Source organism: Acanthaster planci, linkage group LG01 (genome assembly GCF_054643075.1).
Source record: "Acanthaster planci isolate LZ-2023a linkage group LG01, COTS_SCS, whole genome shotgun sequence".
Lineage (NCBI taxonomy): Eukaryota > Metazoa > Echinodermata > Asteroidea > Valvatida > Acanthasteridae > Acanthaster > Acanthaster planci.
The window spans coordinates 2,588,379-2,606,502 of NC_141777.1; the positions used below are offsets into that span (position 1 = coordinate 2,588,379).

The 18,124-nt window shown below is 41.8% G+C and overlaps 1 protein-coding gene across 2 annotated transcripts in view; it reads left to right on the forward strand.

The window, feature by feature from the left end:
• The window catches only part of LOC110974211 (BCL11 transcription factor A-like), an 81,642-nt gene that overhangs the window by 50,024 nt on the left and 13,494 nt on the right, over window positions 1–18,124 (forward strand). For both annotated transcript variants that reach the window (XM_022225672.2, XM_022225671.2), the window contains exon 2: window positions 15,000–15,407. In XM_022225672.2, coding sequence (XP_022081364.1) covers window positions 15,000–15,407 — 408 coding nt within the window. The remainder of the gene's footprint in view (window positions 1–14,999; window positions 15,408–18,124) is intronic.

Here is an 18,124-nt window from a genome sequence, read left to right on the forward strand (position 1 = left end):
ACTTCAACTTTCACACGGTCTGCGTTCTCACCTGAAATTCCGAGTGTCATTTGGAAAGAGGGTCGGTTTTCAAGAAGTGTTAGCATTCGTTTTAGTCGAGTGTGTATATTTCAAATTCCAGTGGAGTTTTTGCTCCTTAAAGAGTCCTTGATGGTCATTTTAGAGAAATGGCTGTTGCTCCTAAGAGCTGCAGGCAGCGACTTGGCAAACGGTCCATTCAGACACCAGGCGCCAGCCCCCGAGTGGCTCATCGCATCTGTGTCAATAAAGTAAGCACAGGTATGATGCGTCTCATGATTTAAACATGTTCAGGTGAAATTCTGTAACCAACTGGCAAGAATTTGCAGGTGTTGAGTTGGAGGGAGGGCTAGTCAGACAGCCCCTTCAGCGGGAAAATTCCTACCGAGTTCAGAGCAAAAGGAAAGACTGAGAAATGTAACAAGTTACTGCAGTGCTGAAGTTCATTACTTCAGCGGCTGCTATTGTTGCGATTGGTTTTGTTTTCATACAAGGTCGTCACACTCATTATGATTGGTAATTACTGGTACCAGCAGTGTAGAGACAGAGAATAATTAGAAACAAGGTACTTCTCCGCAGAGGGGGGCGCAGCCCTTATGTGATGCAATCCTGCAAGGTGAATTGTTTGTCGACCCAGGCCAGATTGCTGAATTGCATTCCTTTGAAGTGTATCGACTTCATCTCTTTGAAAATCCCAACCCTGAAACAACCTTTGGATCAACAGTAGTGGAAGTTGAAACATGAAAAGACTTCATTTTGGATATTTTACTCTGAGACGTTTCCTCAAATAAAAACTCAACAAATGACTCATTTTGCTTGATCACATCACAATTTTGACCGGATAGCCACACCTTCCCCCAGTATATATATATACAAATATCACATTAAAGTGTGTATGATGAATCAGTTGGGGTTGGCTATCCTCCCATTCCAGCCCTTCTCTCCTCCCCTCCTCCTACTGTACCAGTACTGCCTTTTGGCCCTCAATAGATCAGCTGCGCCAGCTAAGTCGCATCACCCATAGTGGGTACCAATCATCAATAAACATGGCGTCCTTCCATACCACAGCAAAGTGAGTTATAAGTGTTGTTTACCAAAAATAATGCTTAGTTTTTGGTAAAGTTCCCAGCACATCAGAAGTCTGAGTTCCTACAGACCTTCGCTTACGAGTATGACACACTTTGCTGTGGGAGGACGCTGTGTTTGCTGATATTTGATGCCCACTCTTGGTCTCGTGACTTAGTGGGTGCAATCGGTCTATCAGTTTTTCAGTTGTCCACTCGTTACTCAAACCAGAAACAAGCACATGAGAGAAAAATCTTTACTTTATGTATGAGTGTGTATGTTTAAGGCCAGGCCACCTGTTACAACATGCTACCCTCCAAATGAAAAAAAAAAAGAGGGACAAGAAAAAAGGAAACGCATCGATAAGTGTTAAGGCCAACGGAACTAACCACTGCAGTCTTGATCATGACATACATGTGTACTGCGGCAGCTCAAATGTCAGGAGTACTGGTACATAATGAAAAGTACTTGGGATTGAATAATCAAAAGTACTTGGGTTCGAACAATATGTACCCTGTTTTACATTCTCAGTGACCGGATAGAAAGGTGAAGAGAATGATCTAACCCCCCCCTTGAAAGTCTTGGCTGTGAGATTGCATAATGCAGAGGGTGTGCTTTTTCAGTACTTTCTCCGTAGAAGCCATCAGCTTTGGTGACCAGTTGGAGAGCTGTGTGATGCCTGGGCGTTGTGTCCGTCTCAGGAAGCTGGCTGAATCATGTCACATCAGTGTTCATTGGATTTACTTTTGTCTGACCAGTGATTGGCACAGAATTTGGCTGTGGTTTTCCTGGCCACCGAGGGGAAAGTAGGTCTTCCTGCCAGCTGGAAGTCTTTTCCAAGGAACGAGGACTTTTTGGAGAAAGCCCCAGATAAAGTAAAAGGCACAATACGGTTTATCACGTCAGACTTTTTTGTCTTTGTCAGCAGTTTTGTCAGTGTTACCAAGACAGATCTCCCTGTTCTAGCCCCCCCCCAACATTCTTTATTTTCCTGTTGACCAGTTTGGCAGTACAAACCAATTTATTTCTGACTTAGTGCTTTGTGTCATTCTCGTGACTGAATACATTTGCATACAGACACAGGTACTGGGTAAAATCATTCAAATACCCATTTTCACATCTGCTGTTTTTAAGTATGACCCATACAACATTTTACAAGGTCATTGACATGGTTTCGGGGGGGTGGTTGGTATCCCCATCTGATCCCAGTGTTTGAGTAATGTCCCACCACCAATCAGATTACAATATGCTTCTACTGTATTTCATTGGAGGTTATTTTCTGTCTCTCATGGCATGAAACCATGAAGCATCTTTTCATTGATACCAGAATTGATGGACTGATTTCTTCTCAGTCCTGCTTTTGAAGGAATTGCCAGGTTGATGCTGACGTTTTGGGAGATCTATTCAGGTGTCTTCTGTCTTGGGTGTTATGCAGTATAATCTTTCTACATGCGGCAGGGCGTGTTAATTATTTGTGTGATTTGAAATAAGAAATGGTGTGTTTACTACATAAATCAAAAAATTCATGTTTCTAGTTCAGATAAATGACTAGTCGTCGTAACTTAACCTTTGCTTCTGGTTTTGCATTTTGATCATTTATGTTTGGTTGTAACTGGAACTGGATTCATAAATGCTTATCTTTTTCGGAAACCACAATTTCTGCTTTTTACATCAGCTATTTTTTTTTTTGGGGGGGTTGTTGTTCAGTTGCCGGCGCTTTGTCTGGCCATCGGGAGGCTGGGCATTTCCTGTCATTTAGCACTTCCATTTCCTGCTTCTTTCCTTGGAACTACTACGTCCCCCCCAAATGTTCACCATTGATGGACCATGAGTTGGCAACATTAATGCCACAGGCCGGGTTGGGAGAATTTAGTCTGTGGCTTCCGCCCACACATTGACCACATTCAATGTGCATGATACCCGCAGTGGGCTGATTGCGTGGCCAAGTGGGGCAATCTTATGCACGTGACCTCTGACCCAACATCAACAAAGCGAGATAAAACACCTTCCACCTCCCTGTGTCATGCGTGGCGGCCGTGCAACTATAGGCCCCGCAGGAAATGTTCATGAGTGTTTGTGTATGTGTGGGGGGGGGTTTAAGAGTTGTTTATCATGTTGTTTTGGCCATAAATGATCCTCAAGCCCCTGGGTGCCAGAGTCCAGCAGATTTTGGAGCCCTTGTAAATGGTGTGACCTTTGTGCATCATTGAGTGCTTTAGTTAGCTGAGAAATCATACTTCTTTGTGTTTTAAGCGATTAGATGCCAATATCGTGTAAGTTAATGTACCAAATACACAGACCAACATGTACCAGTACAGAGTATGTGTGGGAATTTTAACTCTTCAACACAGTATGCATTTTGGAGACAAGAAAAACCTTTTCACACCTTTCACGTACATTTCTGATATTTTTTAGTCTGTATTTATTTCATTGTGTTTGTGTTTGGTATAACTTTGCTTACTTCGAATTCTCCCATTTTGCTACAGATCCTCTGGTTTAATAAAGTGCCTTATGTGTTTGGGGGTCACATGTGTAATCTGTTTGCAGTTGTATCATTTTTTAGTAATTTTTCTTCCTGCATGTTGTGCCTTCTCCAATTCATGCAGTTTATGCCGTTTAGAAGTGTTCTGTGCTTCCAGCCTTTGAATGCTGCAGTTAACATTAACAAGAGCTAAAGAAATGAATAATTGGCAGGCATGATTTATGTCATGTCCAGTGATGTTTCTTTTTGTAGAACATCTGAATCGACAAACTGAAGTGGGTTTTTGTGGTCCCATCAGTTCTCGGGATCTGTTGGGGAATCACTGCCTGTTTCAGTTGTCATCCAGTAATAACCATCTTTCTTTTAATCACATTAAAAAAAACAAGCCCAATTAGACCAACTTGCTTACCGCTGGCATACCAAATTTGAATGCATATATGTGTGTGTGTGTTTTTAATCAAAAGACGTAACCATTGTCACCTGATGGACCGGTACATGTAAGTACATTTCATAATCCTATAAATGTTGTTGTCATTTTATGTGACTGTGGATTTGACCTTGGTGTGTATTAAATGTTCCCAACATGTTAAGCAGTTCCTGTCAGGTTAAATTTACAGTCAAAGTCAGTGCTCAATGTCCTTAAGGCTCACGCAATGTTAGTCATGTTCCTGGCCTCTGAACTGCCATGTTATGATAAGATGTGGCCTCCCTCCCCCCGTCCCCCCCGTGGTGCGCATGATCGATGGCCCATTTTTGACGTCCTTCTCTCCAGCTCTCCCCTCCCACACCATCATGCTTGCATTTCCTCCGCGGTGCTCTGCCCTGGCTGCACATGCACGGCACATTCAATCAGCCGGACCCATCCGAGAACGGTCCGCCCGGGGCTCATTTCTTATGATGCCCTGGCTTGACCTGTTTCAATGACCGCGGCCTTATTACAGGCAGCTGCCGCGCCGCCGCCGACCTCTGAACTCATGTTTTGGAGAGCGGATGCATGAGTCTCATGCCAGTTACGGGGTAATGTAGAGCCTGCGTGGGGGGGTACATCTACAGTAGGAGAACGGCATGATCTTCCTGTCGCGTTGGGAATTCATGTGAATACCTCAACCACACTCATGACTGTCAAACCTCTGAAATTAAAGTTGAACTGTCATGAGCTCAGCCAAAAAATGAGTCTTAAAAAATAGAAATAAATGTTAATAGAAAAGAAAACATCAACCATTGAATTCTCTAATGAGTGTGACAGTTCAGTAGCCGTCTCACTGTCATCAGTGAACATGCGGGCGGCACTTAACATGTGGAAACAGTGTCCCAAGTTGGATAATGTTGAACTTAATTATCAAATTAACACTGACATTGCTGCGTATTTCGGGGGCTCACTCACATCAAGCGGACACCTGTTCATCATGGCTGTTTTCATTCCTGTGATCCTATGCCAGGCCTCTCAGGAGATGTTGTACGTTTTGTATCCAAAATGATTTAGTTTCTGGCAATCATATTCTTAGATAATTCAAACGGTGACCAGTCAGTGGCTTTTCATGTACCTATGTATAGGACTTGCTGCTGCTGCTTTCACTGATTATATTTGTCATTGTTTAAAACAATGACATTGTTATTGCTGTTTGTTTCTGTAAATATTACAGCTGTTCATGTATAGGTTTTGAATGACATTTGTCAGGAGAGTTCAATTTAACATGTTTGTCTGAAGATTTCTAAAATGGAGACTGATGGATTTGACATGACTGCACATGACCTTTTCTTCTTGCCAGTTTATAATGCATCCAACCAAATGCCCTAGAGTGGAAAATGAGACCAAAAAAAGCACTGGCCAAGATTGTTTGTTTTCATTTGGTGAGATAGGCACGGATTCCATGTAGGACATTTCCCCAAATGAAGTGTCAGGCTAAACACAAAAAAACCTCACCCAGCTGGACGTGACAATGAATTGGGTTTTTCGTGCTGTCGAATTGGGTCAGGCCAGCGCACTTCGACTGGGTTATTACTGACAGAGATTCTGACGTCACAGTCTTTCATCCCTACCCTCCAGAAATCAATTATTGTTTCACGGTCCAGTGGAGCGGAGGTACAAGCAGGCAGCAGGATCCTTCATGAAGCCAATTACTTCAAACTGTCTCAGGAGAAGCCTTAGTTCTACCCCCTTTTTTTTAAAGATATTTTTGACGAGCGGTCCCAGTTGGTCACAATCAAAAATGACAAAACAACGGAAATGATGTCATTCTTGCAGAGATCTGAAATCAGTGATTTATTCCAACTTAAGGCTTTTAATTGTGGAAAAGTGACCAACTATTCCTTTGTTGAAATTTTGCCTCGTCAATAAATATTGATGACAACAAAACTGAAGAAACATTGTTCAAAACCCAATGGTTGAGGTTAGTGACTGACTAAAAGTGAATATAACCGGTCATTAAACAAATATACAAGTGAATTTGCATGTGCATGAATTGAGAAGTCTTCGTCCTGAGCAGCTTGATTGAATTCCTGCTGCCATCAAAAATTCATCATGCTGTTGAAATCATTACACTGCGAGGTTGTCTTTTGTCTCTGGATGTTTTAAAATTGGTTGTAAATCATGTTTTACTTCACAACGGTCATTACAATCTACCAAGACATATGCATTATTTGAATCACTTCGTCAAGAAAAAAAAGCCCTTTTTTTTGGTATCAGGAAATTTCACGGGTTGATTTCATTCACTTTACACAGTGATTCATTTCCACCAGTCAGAGAATTTTTCATCCGTTGTGGTTATTTTTTTTTTATGCCGTTTTGATGATTTTCAAGTAACATTGGCAGTGCTCTGCAGTTGCGTTCATGAGCCCAGAAATAAAATATGGAAATGTATGATCCCAAGCCATCCAAACCTCACCCGGCGGTTTCCGAATCTCGGCATGTACATGTGTAAAGTTTAAACGGTCCTTCATAATCTGGGCAACCCACACAATATTTATTTTTACAGTCCAACTCCTATTCTGTCACTTGTTTATTTCCAACACAAACAAAAACCCTGAAGGAACAAGTGTGTGCATTTCTCTCTTCAATTGCATCTAGTCTTATTACGGCCTCCAGGCAACTCTCTTTAGAAGCAGGGAGCCTTTTACTTCTTCATCCTCTTCCATTACCAGAAAATTCTTTTTCAAACATTTCTTGAAATTTCTTTTCTGAAAATCTAGCTTTTGGTTGAAAGCTACATGTACATGCAAAAGCAGCAGTATTGAAAGTGAGAGGCATACATAATAAATATCTGTCGTTGGCAGGGATGTGAGAATCCAGCTTTTCACCAGATTTGGCTCTATTTTCTTTTTACAGGGGCAGGGGAGATTTTTACCCTGAGTGTCAGCTTTTTTATACACCTGTTCAGTTCAAACTTATGAGAATTGTTTAATTTTCAACTTGTAGCGACAGGTAGCTTTTTCAGCTTTTTTTGTGTGTGGTCTTTCACAAACCCCGAGTCTGGGGATTTAAAACTGAAGATGGGGGCAAAGATATCGGGAAAGGAGGGTTGGGAAGAGACCAATTTTTTAGACTGGCCAAGTCAGGTATGTGTATGTGTCGCTGGCAATTTGTTAATTTGTTTTACAACCAAATTGTTCTCTCATTTGACCCTAATTTGCACATTTGCCAAGCTTCTCCCGGGAAACCTTGGCTGCCGGTACCCCCAGAAGCAGTCAAGGCGAGCTAATTGGTTTGACTTCGGAAGGTGTCCTGTCTACATCCGTTCATAATACCTGTGCATGGTTTGCGTGAGTGCTTGCCACTTTCAACTATGCTGTGTTGCGTTGTAACCATCTACATGTGTGCTACTTGAAGTGAACTGGCAAGGTCAGACTACCTGCAAAACTTTGCTCTTTAGCCATGAAAAGGCAAAAAGAACAGCCACTTTGGCAACGTTTTCTTGTAACGCAACATTTAGCACATGGAGGATGTGCCCTTTATAATTACGCACGGACATTGTCACAAAGACTCTTCAGTAATGCTGAGGCGGCATTTTAGCCAAAGTTTGCTTCGCTCTGCTTGGATACTCTTCCCAGCCAGCCCGTCAGAGTCCACTTGTTAGGGTGACTACAGTTTGTAGTTCCTACATGGACTTCTAGACCTACATCTTTCTATGAGGAGGTGGGCCTGTTTTCTGAAGTAAAAGGTTGTGAAAACATAAAGAGCTTCCTGATTTCACAAAAATTTCTGCGAAAGTGAAAAAAGTATCAAGTGTCACATGTCATATTATTGCTCTTGAACCCGCACCCGATAAACAGGCCCGGGTATTGAACCAGCAAGGAGTTTACAAAAGGTTGTACCCTCTGACATTTGTGATTAAAGCTACCTGGATTGATACCCCAGTTGTTAAAATCTTTCTCAGTTCCATTGTGTGTCACTGGATGCTTTGTGTTCACTGCTCAGTGACCTACATGTGTTCATGTACATGTACACTCGCTCATTGTCCAAAGGTTTGCAGGGCGCGCAGCAAAAAATGGCCGCGCACAGTCCCCGCAAACACATAGTCTCGGTGCCTGCCGTTATCTTGGGGCCGCATTAGCTTTCGCTTGGCCTAGTTCAGCCCCCCGTCCGCAGGTATGTAAATAACACCAGACCGACTTGCGCCGGTCCCCTGTCGAATGTCTGGCACTTAATTACCGTAGGAGGGAGGAGAGAGTATACCCATGGCTAGTGTGTGGCCAGTCTCAGTGAATGGGTGCCCGTATTTATCAATGCTCCATTGAATGAGTTGGTTGGCCTAGTTGGCCTGTCTGTGCCCTTCAACCTTATTTTTGTGAAGCCATCCTCGCAATGTCTCTATGACTTCGATTTTTTTTTCTCCTTTTCCTCTTGGGCAGTGACCAGATAACAAATAAAAGAGGTTGGAATGGTTATTGCAGTAATTGGTGAACCATCTTTGAAGGATACCCAAAGGGGAATTCATGGTCAGATCTACATGTACAGCGCGTGGTCTGTCAGTTTTTCAGGAGCTTTTCAGCTCCTAATATGAAATTTGAATTCATGTGTGGTTTTTGTAAGATTCTGGCAATTTTAAATGGCCCTGTAGGGGTCTGATATAACTGAGGAGTGTAACCATGAAGGGACTCTGATTAATATACATGTACATGTATCTCCTCACCTACATGTGCATACATGTACATGTACTTGCGATATACATGTGTGTGGTCATTTGATGTATGCAGCCACGCATATAGGTTTTTTAATGCAGTTCTTGTGAGTATTCCTTTGTGCCCCATTTAACTCAACTTTAATTTATGGGCATTGTGTTGCTTTTATTTTAATTCTAATGCAAATCTGAATTTGTATGAGCAAAAGTGTGATGTCCCCCAAGGTAGAAAGCCCAGTGTTGCAGCTACCGTGCTTCTGCACCAGACCTACCCGTACAGTTTGCGAAGAATTGGGATAGTTTTCTCTTGTTAATTTTGTTTACTTGGGTGATTAATTGTTAGGTTCAGTTCATGGCAGTAGGCCAGTGAGCAACATTTTCTCGCAAACATTGCCAAAAAGTTTTAGATTCACGTTTCAAACAGAAAGCCCCCCCCCGCAAGGTAGAGTCTTCCTGTGATAACATTCCAATAATGGAATATATTCAAAATATTTTTTTAGATAGTTCTATAGTTCTAAAATTTATGAGAAGTTGGAGGCTGCACAAAACATATATGTGAAATTGGTGTCGGGAACCTTTAGCAAATCTCTGGAACCCACAGTAAAAAAATCTACTGCATTTTGTAGCAAACCTCAGCATTGTAGGAACTATAGGCCAAATGGTTCTATCTCCTCTGTACATGTAAGCTTCATTTATTTTGTCTCTGTAGATTAATTTCTTGTGGGTGTGGATTGTGCTGATGCAATGAGCTTACCCTAATCCTGGAACAGCTGGGGGTGGACTCTCAGTCACAATGCTTTTTTTCTTTTTTTTTCCAAGCCTTCAGGAGGTTTTTCCACTGACTTTATTAAAATTGAACTTTCTGTTCTCACGAAATGCCGAAATTCCAACACAGGTCAAGCCTAAATGTGAATTTTTTCTCGTTGATGTGCTTAGTACATGTACATGCAGGCCTGCTGGTAGCAATGCATGTGTAAGGCCAGTGAGCAAAACATAATTTTCACATTCATTAGGATTGAGCATCGGACAGTCAAGATCTTTGGCGGTAGATTTTGTTTAAGGCTCTTTTAAAGTAAAGAAGTGGCTTGTTTTTGCATTAAAAAAAATCATTTTGAGAGGGAAGCAAAATGTCTTACTCTGAAAGGGTTGAAAACAAATTGGTGGATTTTTTGTTCCAGTTCCTGCATTTCATCGTCTTTTGTCAGCTAAATGGAAGATCCAGTAGCGAGGGAATCTCATCCAAATATTTAATTGAGTTGCCTTGCCCTTCTTAAATGTTCTGTTCAATCAGCTTATATCAGATTTGCGATTTTTGTTTGGTTGGTGACTTGACCAATTGAGTTCCTTCCGCTGGAACAATTGCCAGTTTCTTTGTTAATACCTATTCGTTTAGAGCCACAGAAGTCGTCCAAAAAGACACACACACACAAGTGTGTATTTGCCTGCAACTGGGGACCCCCTATTGTTCCTCTTTTGTTTGTACTCTAACCTTTTTTAGAAGACCACCCATATGTTTTGTACACAGTTGTCAATCGGGGACCCTCTGTCAATCGGGGACCTTATTGTCCTCTATTGTTCAGGGTCCCCAATTGAATGCAGAAACAAACTCACACACTCACAAAATGTGATGGAATGGTGTGTAATCTTTTTTCCTTTATTTCATGCTCTTTTCCACAGGCACATTCATACCTCTTGTCTGAAACTTTTCTTGAGTATTAAAGATGTTGAGCCTACTGCCAATCTCATCAACATTAAAGTATTAGCGTGACTATGTTACCAACAAAGCGTGGAATGATGGGCGGTGCTCTAGACTGGAGACTTATCTCAGAGAACCAAGATGTTCTGATGTCAGTTGGTTATTGAAGTGTGGTTTGAATGTTCAGCCAGACGGTGCTCACCAGTAGGGTGCAAGCAACATACAATCCTTGCTAACCCTAGTGGAACCGTAATTGACGACATCACATCGCTGACATTTTCCAATGGTTGCATCTCGGGCAGCTCACCGCCATTTCGCACAATTATTCCCATCTCAGTAGGTCCCTCTTTATACTCACACATACACACACACACAACAAAAGAACCCAGGCTATGACTGTGGCCCTGGGTCTAGTTCCTCATTCAGCCATCTCAACTAAAGCTAGTCAGACGTTGTTCAACTCTAACATGAAGTTGGACTCAAACTTGCTCTGAGAAGTCATGAGTTCCAGTGGGCAGTGTACAGTAGGTCTGTCCTAGTTGTTGAGGTTTGAGTGGATGTACTCACAAGCAAGTCCAGCTTCAGCAAGCAGTTCTCGAGAATACACCACAGCACCAAAGAAAATTTAGTCAATCCTTGATCAGTGCAACAGGTACAACAAGATTACTTGGTGGTGTTGTTTTTATGAAATTACCACGTTTTTTTTTCCTTTTGAGCCACTGTTCTTGTTGCTAGGGCTTTCAGCTACATGTAAATCATCAAATTAGTTCCCCCCCCCCACTGTAATACCCATAAATTTTCTTCCATACCATTACCGGTACCTTGCAGAGAATTTTTGCCGTCCCTCACATGTTCATTGAAAACAGTCACATGTTCATTGAAAACAGTCACATGTTCATTGAAAACAGTCACATGTTCATTGAAAACAGTCACATGTTCATTGAAAACAGTCACATGTTCTATTGATGTGTGTGCATAGTATTCATATTTGGGTCGTTCTATAAATTCAGGATACAAAAACGTGAGTTTTTTTGTCGCTAAGGTGTCATTGAAATTGACGTCTTTTTAAAAATTTGTTCAGCAGTTGTTTGCATCGTTTCATCGCTCTTGGAAATTGAAGAATGTGATTTCAACTTCCAAATCATACTTATACATGTACATGTATGTGCGTCAGACGTAATAGGGACACGGAAGACAATTTACCTTGAATTTACAGAAAGACCAGTTTGTCAACGTCGGGCAAAGTTTGTGTAATTCAACATTGAGCGATGTTTGAGTCACTTGCAGGAATCTTCAGTTTGACGTGTTTATAGTAAAAAAAAACTGACAAGGGCATATACATGTAAATACAACATGCAGGCTTTTCTTCATTCCCATAGACTAATCTGATTAGCGGCCATAACTGCAGTGACACAGCACTAGTACTTACACGCACATTCTTCAGTTTGGCACATGCGTGCATTTGACAAATAGCAACACGCCATTGAAGAGGCATGTCATATGGAGTATTTTCTTGATTTGCATATTTGTCTTGTTGAGTTACTTCTTGATCAAATTAATACACATGCATATTTTACAAGTTAAAAGCCTGATAAGCATTTGCGATGTTGTAATCTGCGTAATCACGGTGTCTGTCCTCGGCACAATCAACTAGATGCCAGTGGACAAACGTTTCTTGCTATTTTTGTGTTTCCGCCGTCCGGCCCCACAGGAAATTATGCACTAACTACAGGGTTTGTGCTTGCAAAATGAAAACAAAACATGGAAAAAACAACAACCACCACAAAACAACAACACGGAAAAATACCGGTAACTACACCTGTTAAAATCAGTCGGCGTATCAGATACGACAGACCTGAGCGGCATATCATAGTATGATATGTATGTTTAAGCGGCTGAATTATGCATATTTCTTGACGCATGATAAAAAACTCCAAATTGGAATTATCCATGCATACATGTATACCTGGACGGCCACTAATTGCCAATAATTAGCTTTGTTCACTGGATGCATTTATGTACAGACGGTCATAAAATCCATCCAAAAGTAGTTAGTATTGATAACAGCTCCCCACAGTTAATCAGTAGACAACACAAATCCAAACTAATGGTAATTTTAAACTCATTATCATATCTGTGCAACAGGCTGGACGACTCCTTGGAGTTTTTGCCATCAGCAGAAAGTTCAGTGTTTCATAACACAGTGCCCGTCAACACTTGTTTCGTTATATTCTTCTGGGTAAACTCACGTACCCGAAGTCATGATATACAAAGAGATAAATCGTGTAACCTCGGGTTGCTGCGTTACAGCTCACTGTCCTGCCTAACGTGGCATTGACATGTTAAGGCAACGGTTGTAGGCTTGTGTGTCTTCTACCTACTCCTTGTGCCTGTGTTTGTGGCGCCTTGCTGGTTACCAGGACAATAGGAAGTACCCCACAAGGAACATTCGTTGTCCTTTTGGGATACTTAAATGGTACCCCACAAGAATTGCACAAAATACCGGTAGATTTGGGCAATTTACTCAAAAAGGAGGAATTTCCAAGGTATACTTTTCCGTTGCAAACTGAAATATAAAGGTATTTTTGGTCGCCAAAATGGGAGCCATTTGGAAACTGCACTTTGCACTCTAAATTTTTAGCACACGAGAACAAAGGAAATACTCCACATGAATACAAATAAATGGGTTTGTGCATGCACATGTAAGGAAGTGTAAACAAAGGATTCGTACTTACAGACTGGACTCACATACTCGTCGTTGAGTTATTGGAATTGTACATTGAAATACATGTAGATGATATGGGAACCCAAAACTTATTAGAACAAACTTTTTGTCACCACATTTCGTTCCTGATTTCCCCAGACGAGAGATTGTCCCCTGAATTCCAGAATGAGCTGGCATTCAGCACATGCTGCAAGGAAACTGCCAATGGCATATATACACATGCACATGTATGCGACCCTGCACAACAAGTGGGCGTAAAGTCGCATTTTGCTCTTTCCTATTTTGAGGGTTCAACGTCAAATATTGAAGTGGAGATCAATTTTGGCGTTTGTAATATTTGGAAAGAGTAACCCGTGTATTTTATTCTCGAATTTATTTTACGGGACTCTATTTAAAAATGTCATTTTCGCAGCAATTTTGATGATAGCATTATTCGTGCCTGATCAGAAGTGTTGAAACAGTGTCAGAAACCGAGACGCAAAGCTGCCAGAATAATGACACGTTGTCACCTTATACTTCTACCCTAGGTGGTCCAAAATATCAATATCTCAATTTTTGGAAGTTCCGACTTTTAAATCATTTGGTGGTGACAGGTCACATACATGATACAGGTTATATTTGAAGTCCAATTAAGCAGAGAGTCAAAACACTGGTTCTTTAAAAGCACGCGTCCTGGCTGCCCCCGCCCCCCCCTTGACAGGATATTTTTAAATTTTTTTGGAAAATTGTGTGGGGGGGGCCTTCACCACATGGAGGAGACAATTTTTTAAGGAAAGTGGAGACAAAGGGATCGCATTTATCCCTCTAACGTTTTTGGTGCTGGCAACATCTGCTGGTATGTTTTTATGCATGCCTAGTCCCACAGCTTTACCAGTATGTGTGGTCTAGCCAGAGTGTGCAATGTTCCTGTTGTGCCCACATATGGTTGGTAATGTGACTGTCCAAAATACATTGTCCTGGATTAGTCTTTTTCAGGAACATTTAGTCATGACGGACTTCCTTTAAAGGAAGCCAAACATTACCAGCTCAGGGGGACGGTGGAGATTTTCCATGGAGATTTCCGCAGATCACAGAGTATTACCTGTCAGTGAAGTGATGAGGCATGAAATGGCCAGGGAGGAGTATGTTACGAAACATCGCAAAGCCTTTTTGACGGTGGCTTGAGCTGACTCGCTCACATGGTTGGTTACTGTTACAGACCCGCATTGCACTTTGTACGGGGGAGGGGGGAATGTTTGGTGAGACAAGGCAACATGAACATCCACCGTTTCCGTCGCTGGACTTTTTTTGTTCGTCGTGCTTTGGCGCGCTCCCCTTGCACCACCCTCGATAGATTCTTAAATAAAAATTGTCCACATTTACGGGATTCCCTGTGTGCGCAGGGGCTAGACTGCAAAGTTGCGAACAGACACCCAAAAGCGCCCCCTACTTGAGTCTTGTACCTGACCCCCTCATCTGCTCTTGCACAAATGCAAACCAAATCCTTGGATGATGTTTCACCTACTGGTAACCTGTCCAGAACACCAGGTTCTACTTGTCTATATTTCTTATATAGTTGTAATATTGAAAAAAGAAACAAAATCACAACAGGAAAGAAAAATTTCAATGAAAACGAGAAGGATTAATATGACTTTATGTTAGTCATAACCAGAATCACTGCAACTACTGGACAGTAGTCCTTATTCTTTTGTGGAACAATGACTTGCATGCAAATGAATTTTCAAGACAGTTATGGGTCAAAGGACTAGCACTCATGACATGAAAATGTATGCTCAGGAGTTGCTCAGTCTTGGATATAACTAGCCACTGTTGAGTGATCAAAAATCGTGATGCAGAGAGCAATTTTCTGGTCCACTGCTTAACATATTTTCTTGCTGACATTTTTTGTGAACACAGATGAGGACGAATCCCAGGGAATCTTGGAAGGGGAGGAAGCCCCGCCCTTCGACCTCATCAAGTGCGGCGAGTGCAACGCCGACTTTGCCTTGGCTGACATAGTCAAGTTCATCGAGCACAAACGGAAATGCTACCCCCGGGTAGACCCCATGCAGCTGATGGCCTCGTCCACCGACGCGGCGGAGGAGATGGACGAGGTGGGCCTCAGGAAGACAGAGACAGAAGAAGGGAAGAGGGAGGGGGAGGAGCAAGCCAAGGAGGAGGAGAGGGCGGTCGCCATCACAGACGTGGTGGTCAGGACCGAGAAGCCAAAGATTATCACCCCGATTAAAAGGATTTCGTCGTCTTCATCAGTGCAGAGAGATCCCGTCTCCCCGCGGGTCAAGCAGACGCAGACACAAACTGCAGGTCAGTCAAACCCTTCTCTCATTTCTTAAAAAACAGAATTAAATGCTTCGTTTCATGAAGAAGAATTTCACAGTAATACCTGTTTATCCATGGCATGTCAGTATAGTTCTGAAAAAAAAAATGAGTCTAAGTTTGTAGCACTGTGCTCCAAAGTGTGTTTGGGAGAAAGCTGTTGGCTTTTTCTCTTCCTGTCCCCGGGCTTTGTTCTGGCTTCTGGCTTCTGGTTCTGTTGGGTTTGTCCCCTGGCATCTTCAGGATCTTTCTCCAGAAGACAACCGGAGGATACTGATCGAAACATCAAGTGGCAAACTCCTCTCTTTTCAGAACCACGCATCTAATGTCACCATGAAATTCCTCCTCACATTGCCACCACTATGATTGGCTCCAAAGTTTTACACATTATATGCATTAAGTTGCCATGTTTTAGTACTTGGAAATCTTTTTGATGTCATGGAGAGAGGGCGCTTTGTAACTCAGCAACAACGTCCCACTGGGCCAACTCAACCATCTGTGCTTGTTTGTGCATGTGGTTCAAGTGTTATGCTCAGTCTAAACATGAGCAAACCTCAGACAAGTGTATGAGTTGTTGAGTAAATCTCCATCACTAAAGGTTGAGCTGTTTATTGTGATCACAGTGAGGAAGACATTGACGGAGATGGCAGATAAAGTGAATGATACAAGGGAACATAGGTGGGATTTGGATACATAGCAATACTTTTTAATAAAACCTTGGTCCAGAAGTACTGGGCAAGTTCTTGGAACTACTCAGGGAGTCCTTTTTGAAAATAATCTCTCAAAGTCTAAGTTTTGACAAAATTATGGTTTTCCAAATTCATACATGTAACTTCTCTTGGAAAGTGTTTTCTGTTCAGTGTCTGTATTATTCAACCTCATCCCCCAACCACCTTTGTAACTGGCATTAAAATCAGTACTCAGAAAAAAAAACTTGACTACGACTCTGCGATGTAGAGTCTTCCTTAGCAAGGCCACCTGAATTGTCACGGTAAAGGAGGGCTTTGGCTTGACTTTACACATGTACATGTAATTCAAAAATGGCCATATTCAGCTACCCTACCAAATAGCCTTTCAGGTGGGTTCTTACACGTGGAATCCACAGATTAAAAATACATGGATGACTGACATCGCTTTAGACATACCGCAATGGATCCCACAACATGCCAAAGTAGCATATATACATGTAGGATGAAAATCCGGAGTCAGCCATATTTTCCTGCCTCAGAGTCATAAAATGTTTAGGTGCTTGGACAAAACCGCAAATATGTAAACACCGAAAAACCACAAAGTACAGGTTTGTTTAAGATTTTTGTGTCTATGATAACAGTTCTAGACTGACAGAGTGAGTGGTACAGGTAGCTGGTGTACTAAATGAAGTCTCGCTCAGCCCAGGGCAAAACACAAATTTACAAGTTGCAAGGGGAAGGACTTTTTCTCAGGAAAAATTTGCATTGTCTGTCAGTAATAGACATTGCCATTGCTAAGGTGCTTTGAAAATTGACACAGACATTCAGTAGCGTTTGCATTTTTTAGTTGTGGTCTCAACCGTTCCAGTGTCTGTACGCACGTAAATCAAATTTTTTATTTTTTTTTTTTGGTGCAGGGTAAGTCCTCTGAAGAGGTCCCTTTCCCCGTATGAAATGCCATGTTTTCTGTAATTGCACAATCATCACAAAGACTAGTGATGTACGAGTACGATACATGTAAATCCCTTGTGGGTATTCTCCATCCAGATGCCCGAGAGCAGAAGGAAAACAAGAACACAAAAAAACGCTGGAATCCATGAATGTCTTGGAGGGGAAAGGCAGCATTCATGTCCACATAAATCCTCACATTGTGGTTTGCACACTCTATGCACAATTTTCCCCACAATCCCAAACAAAGCAAAACAGGAAAGCCCGAAAGTGTTTTTTTTCTCTCCCTTGTCCGTTGAGGTGGAACAAACAGCCAATATGAGACAGCTGTCCCTCTACACATTCCAAGCTAATGTTAGCTGTGAATTCATCGATTTTCATGTTGTCTGCATTTTTATATTGTCTGTCTGGCTATCACACGACAATTTTCTCTGTTGTCATGGACACCATAGTAGCTTTCATCCTACTTAAGTATGCATGGTCCATGCCGATTAAAGTTGCTTTTTTGCATCTATATGTTTACATGTATCTTTCCCATGGTGGTTGCCATCTTGGTTCTTAGATTTCTGGATTTAATCTGAGTAGCCACGAAGAAGGTCGGAACAAACAATTGTGATTAGCATTTTCCAGCTTCAATTCAGGACATTCTCAGGGCATCCTTGCGGTAACAATGGGCCATCATTATGCCCTCTCTAAACTAAAGAAAAAAAGAGACAGGGAGAGAAAGAGAAAAGAAGACTAAAATGGGTTTTTCAGCTTGAATTTCTCCAAAGATGTCTGCGGTCATGTACACAGATATCATGCAGATTAGTTGGATGAGTTGATGTCTCCATAAAGTTTTTGGATCCCAGCTTTCTACATGTACCCTTAAACCTAAAAGGAGTTCCAGCAGTACAGCTATACGCCTTATTCGCATGTGCCTACAAATCGCAGGATTGTTAAAATCTTCAGATTGTAGATTTGCATTCTTTTATTGATACAGCTTCGCAAATTTTTGGGTTGCTTACGCACATTTTAGTGAAACCCTCCATGCTGACTGAAGTTCACATGTGAACAAGTGTACATGTA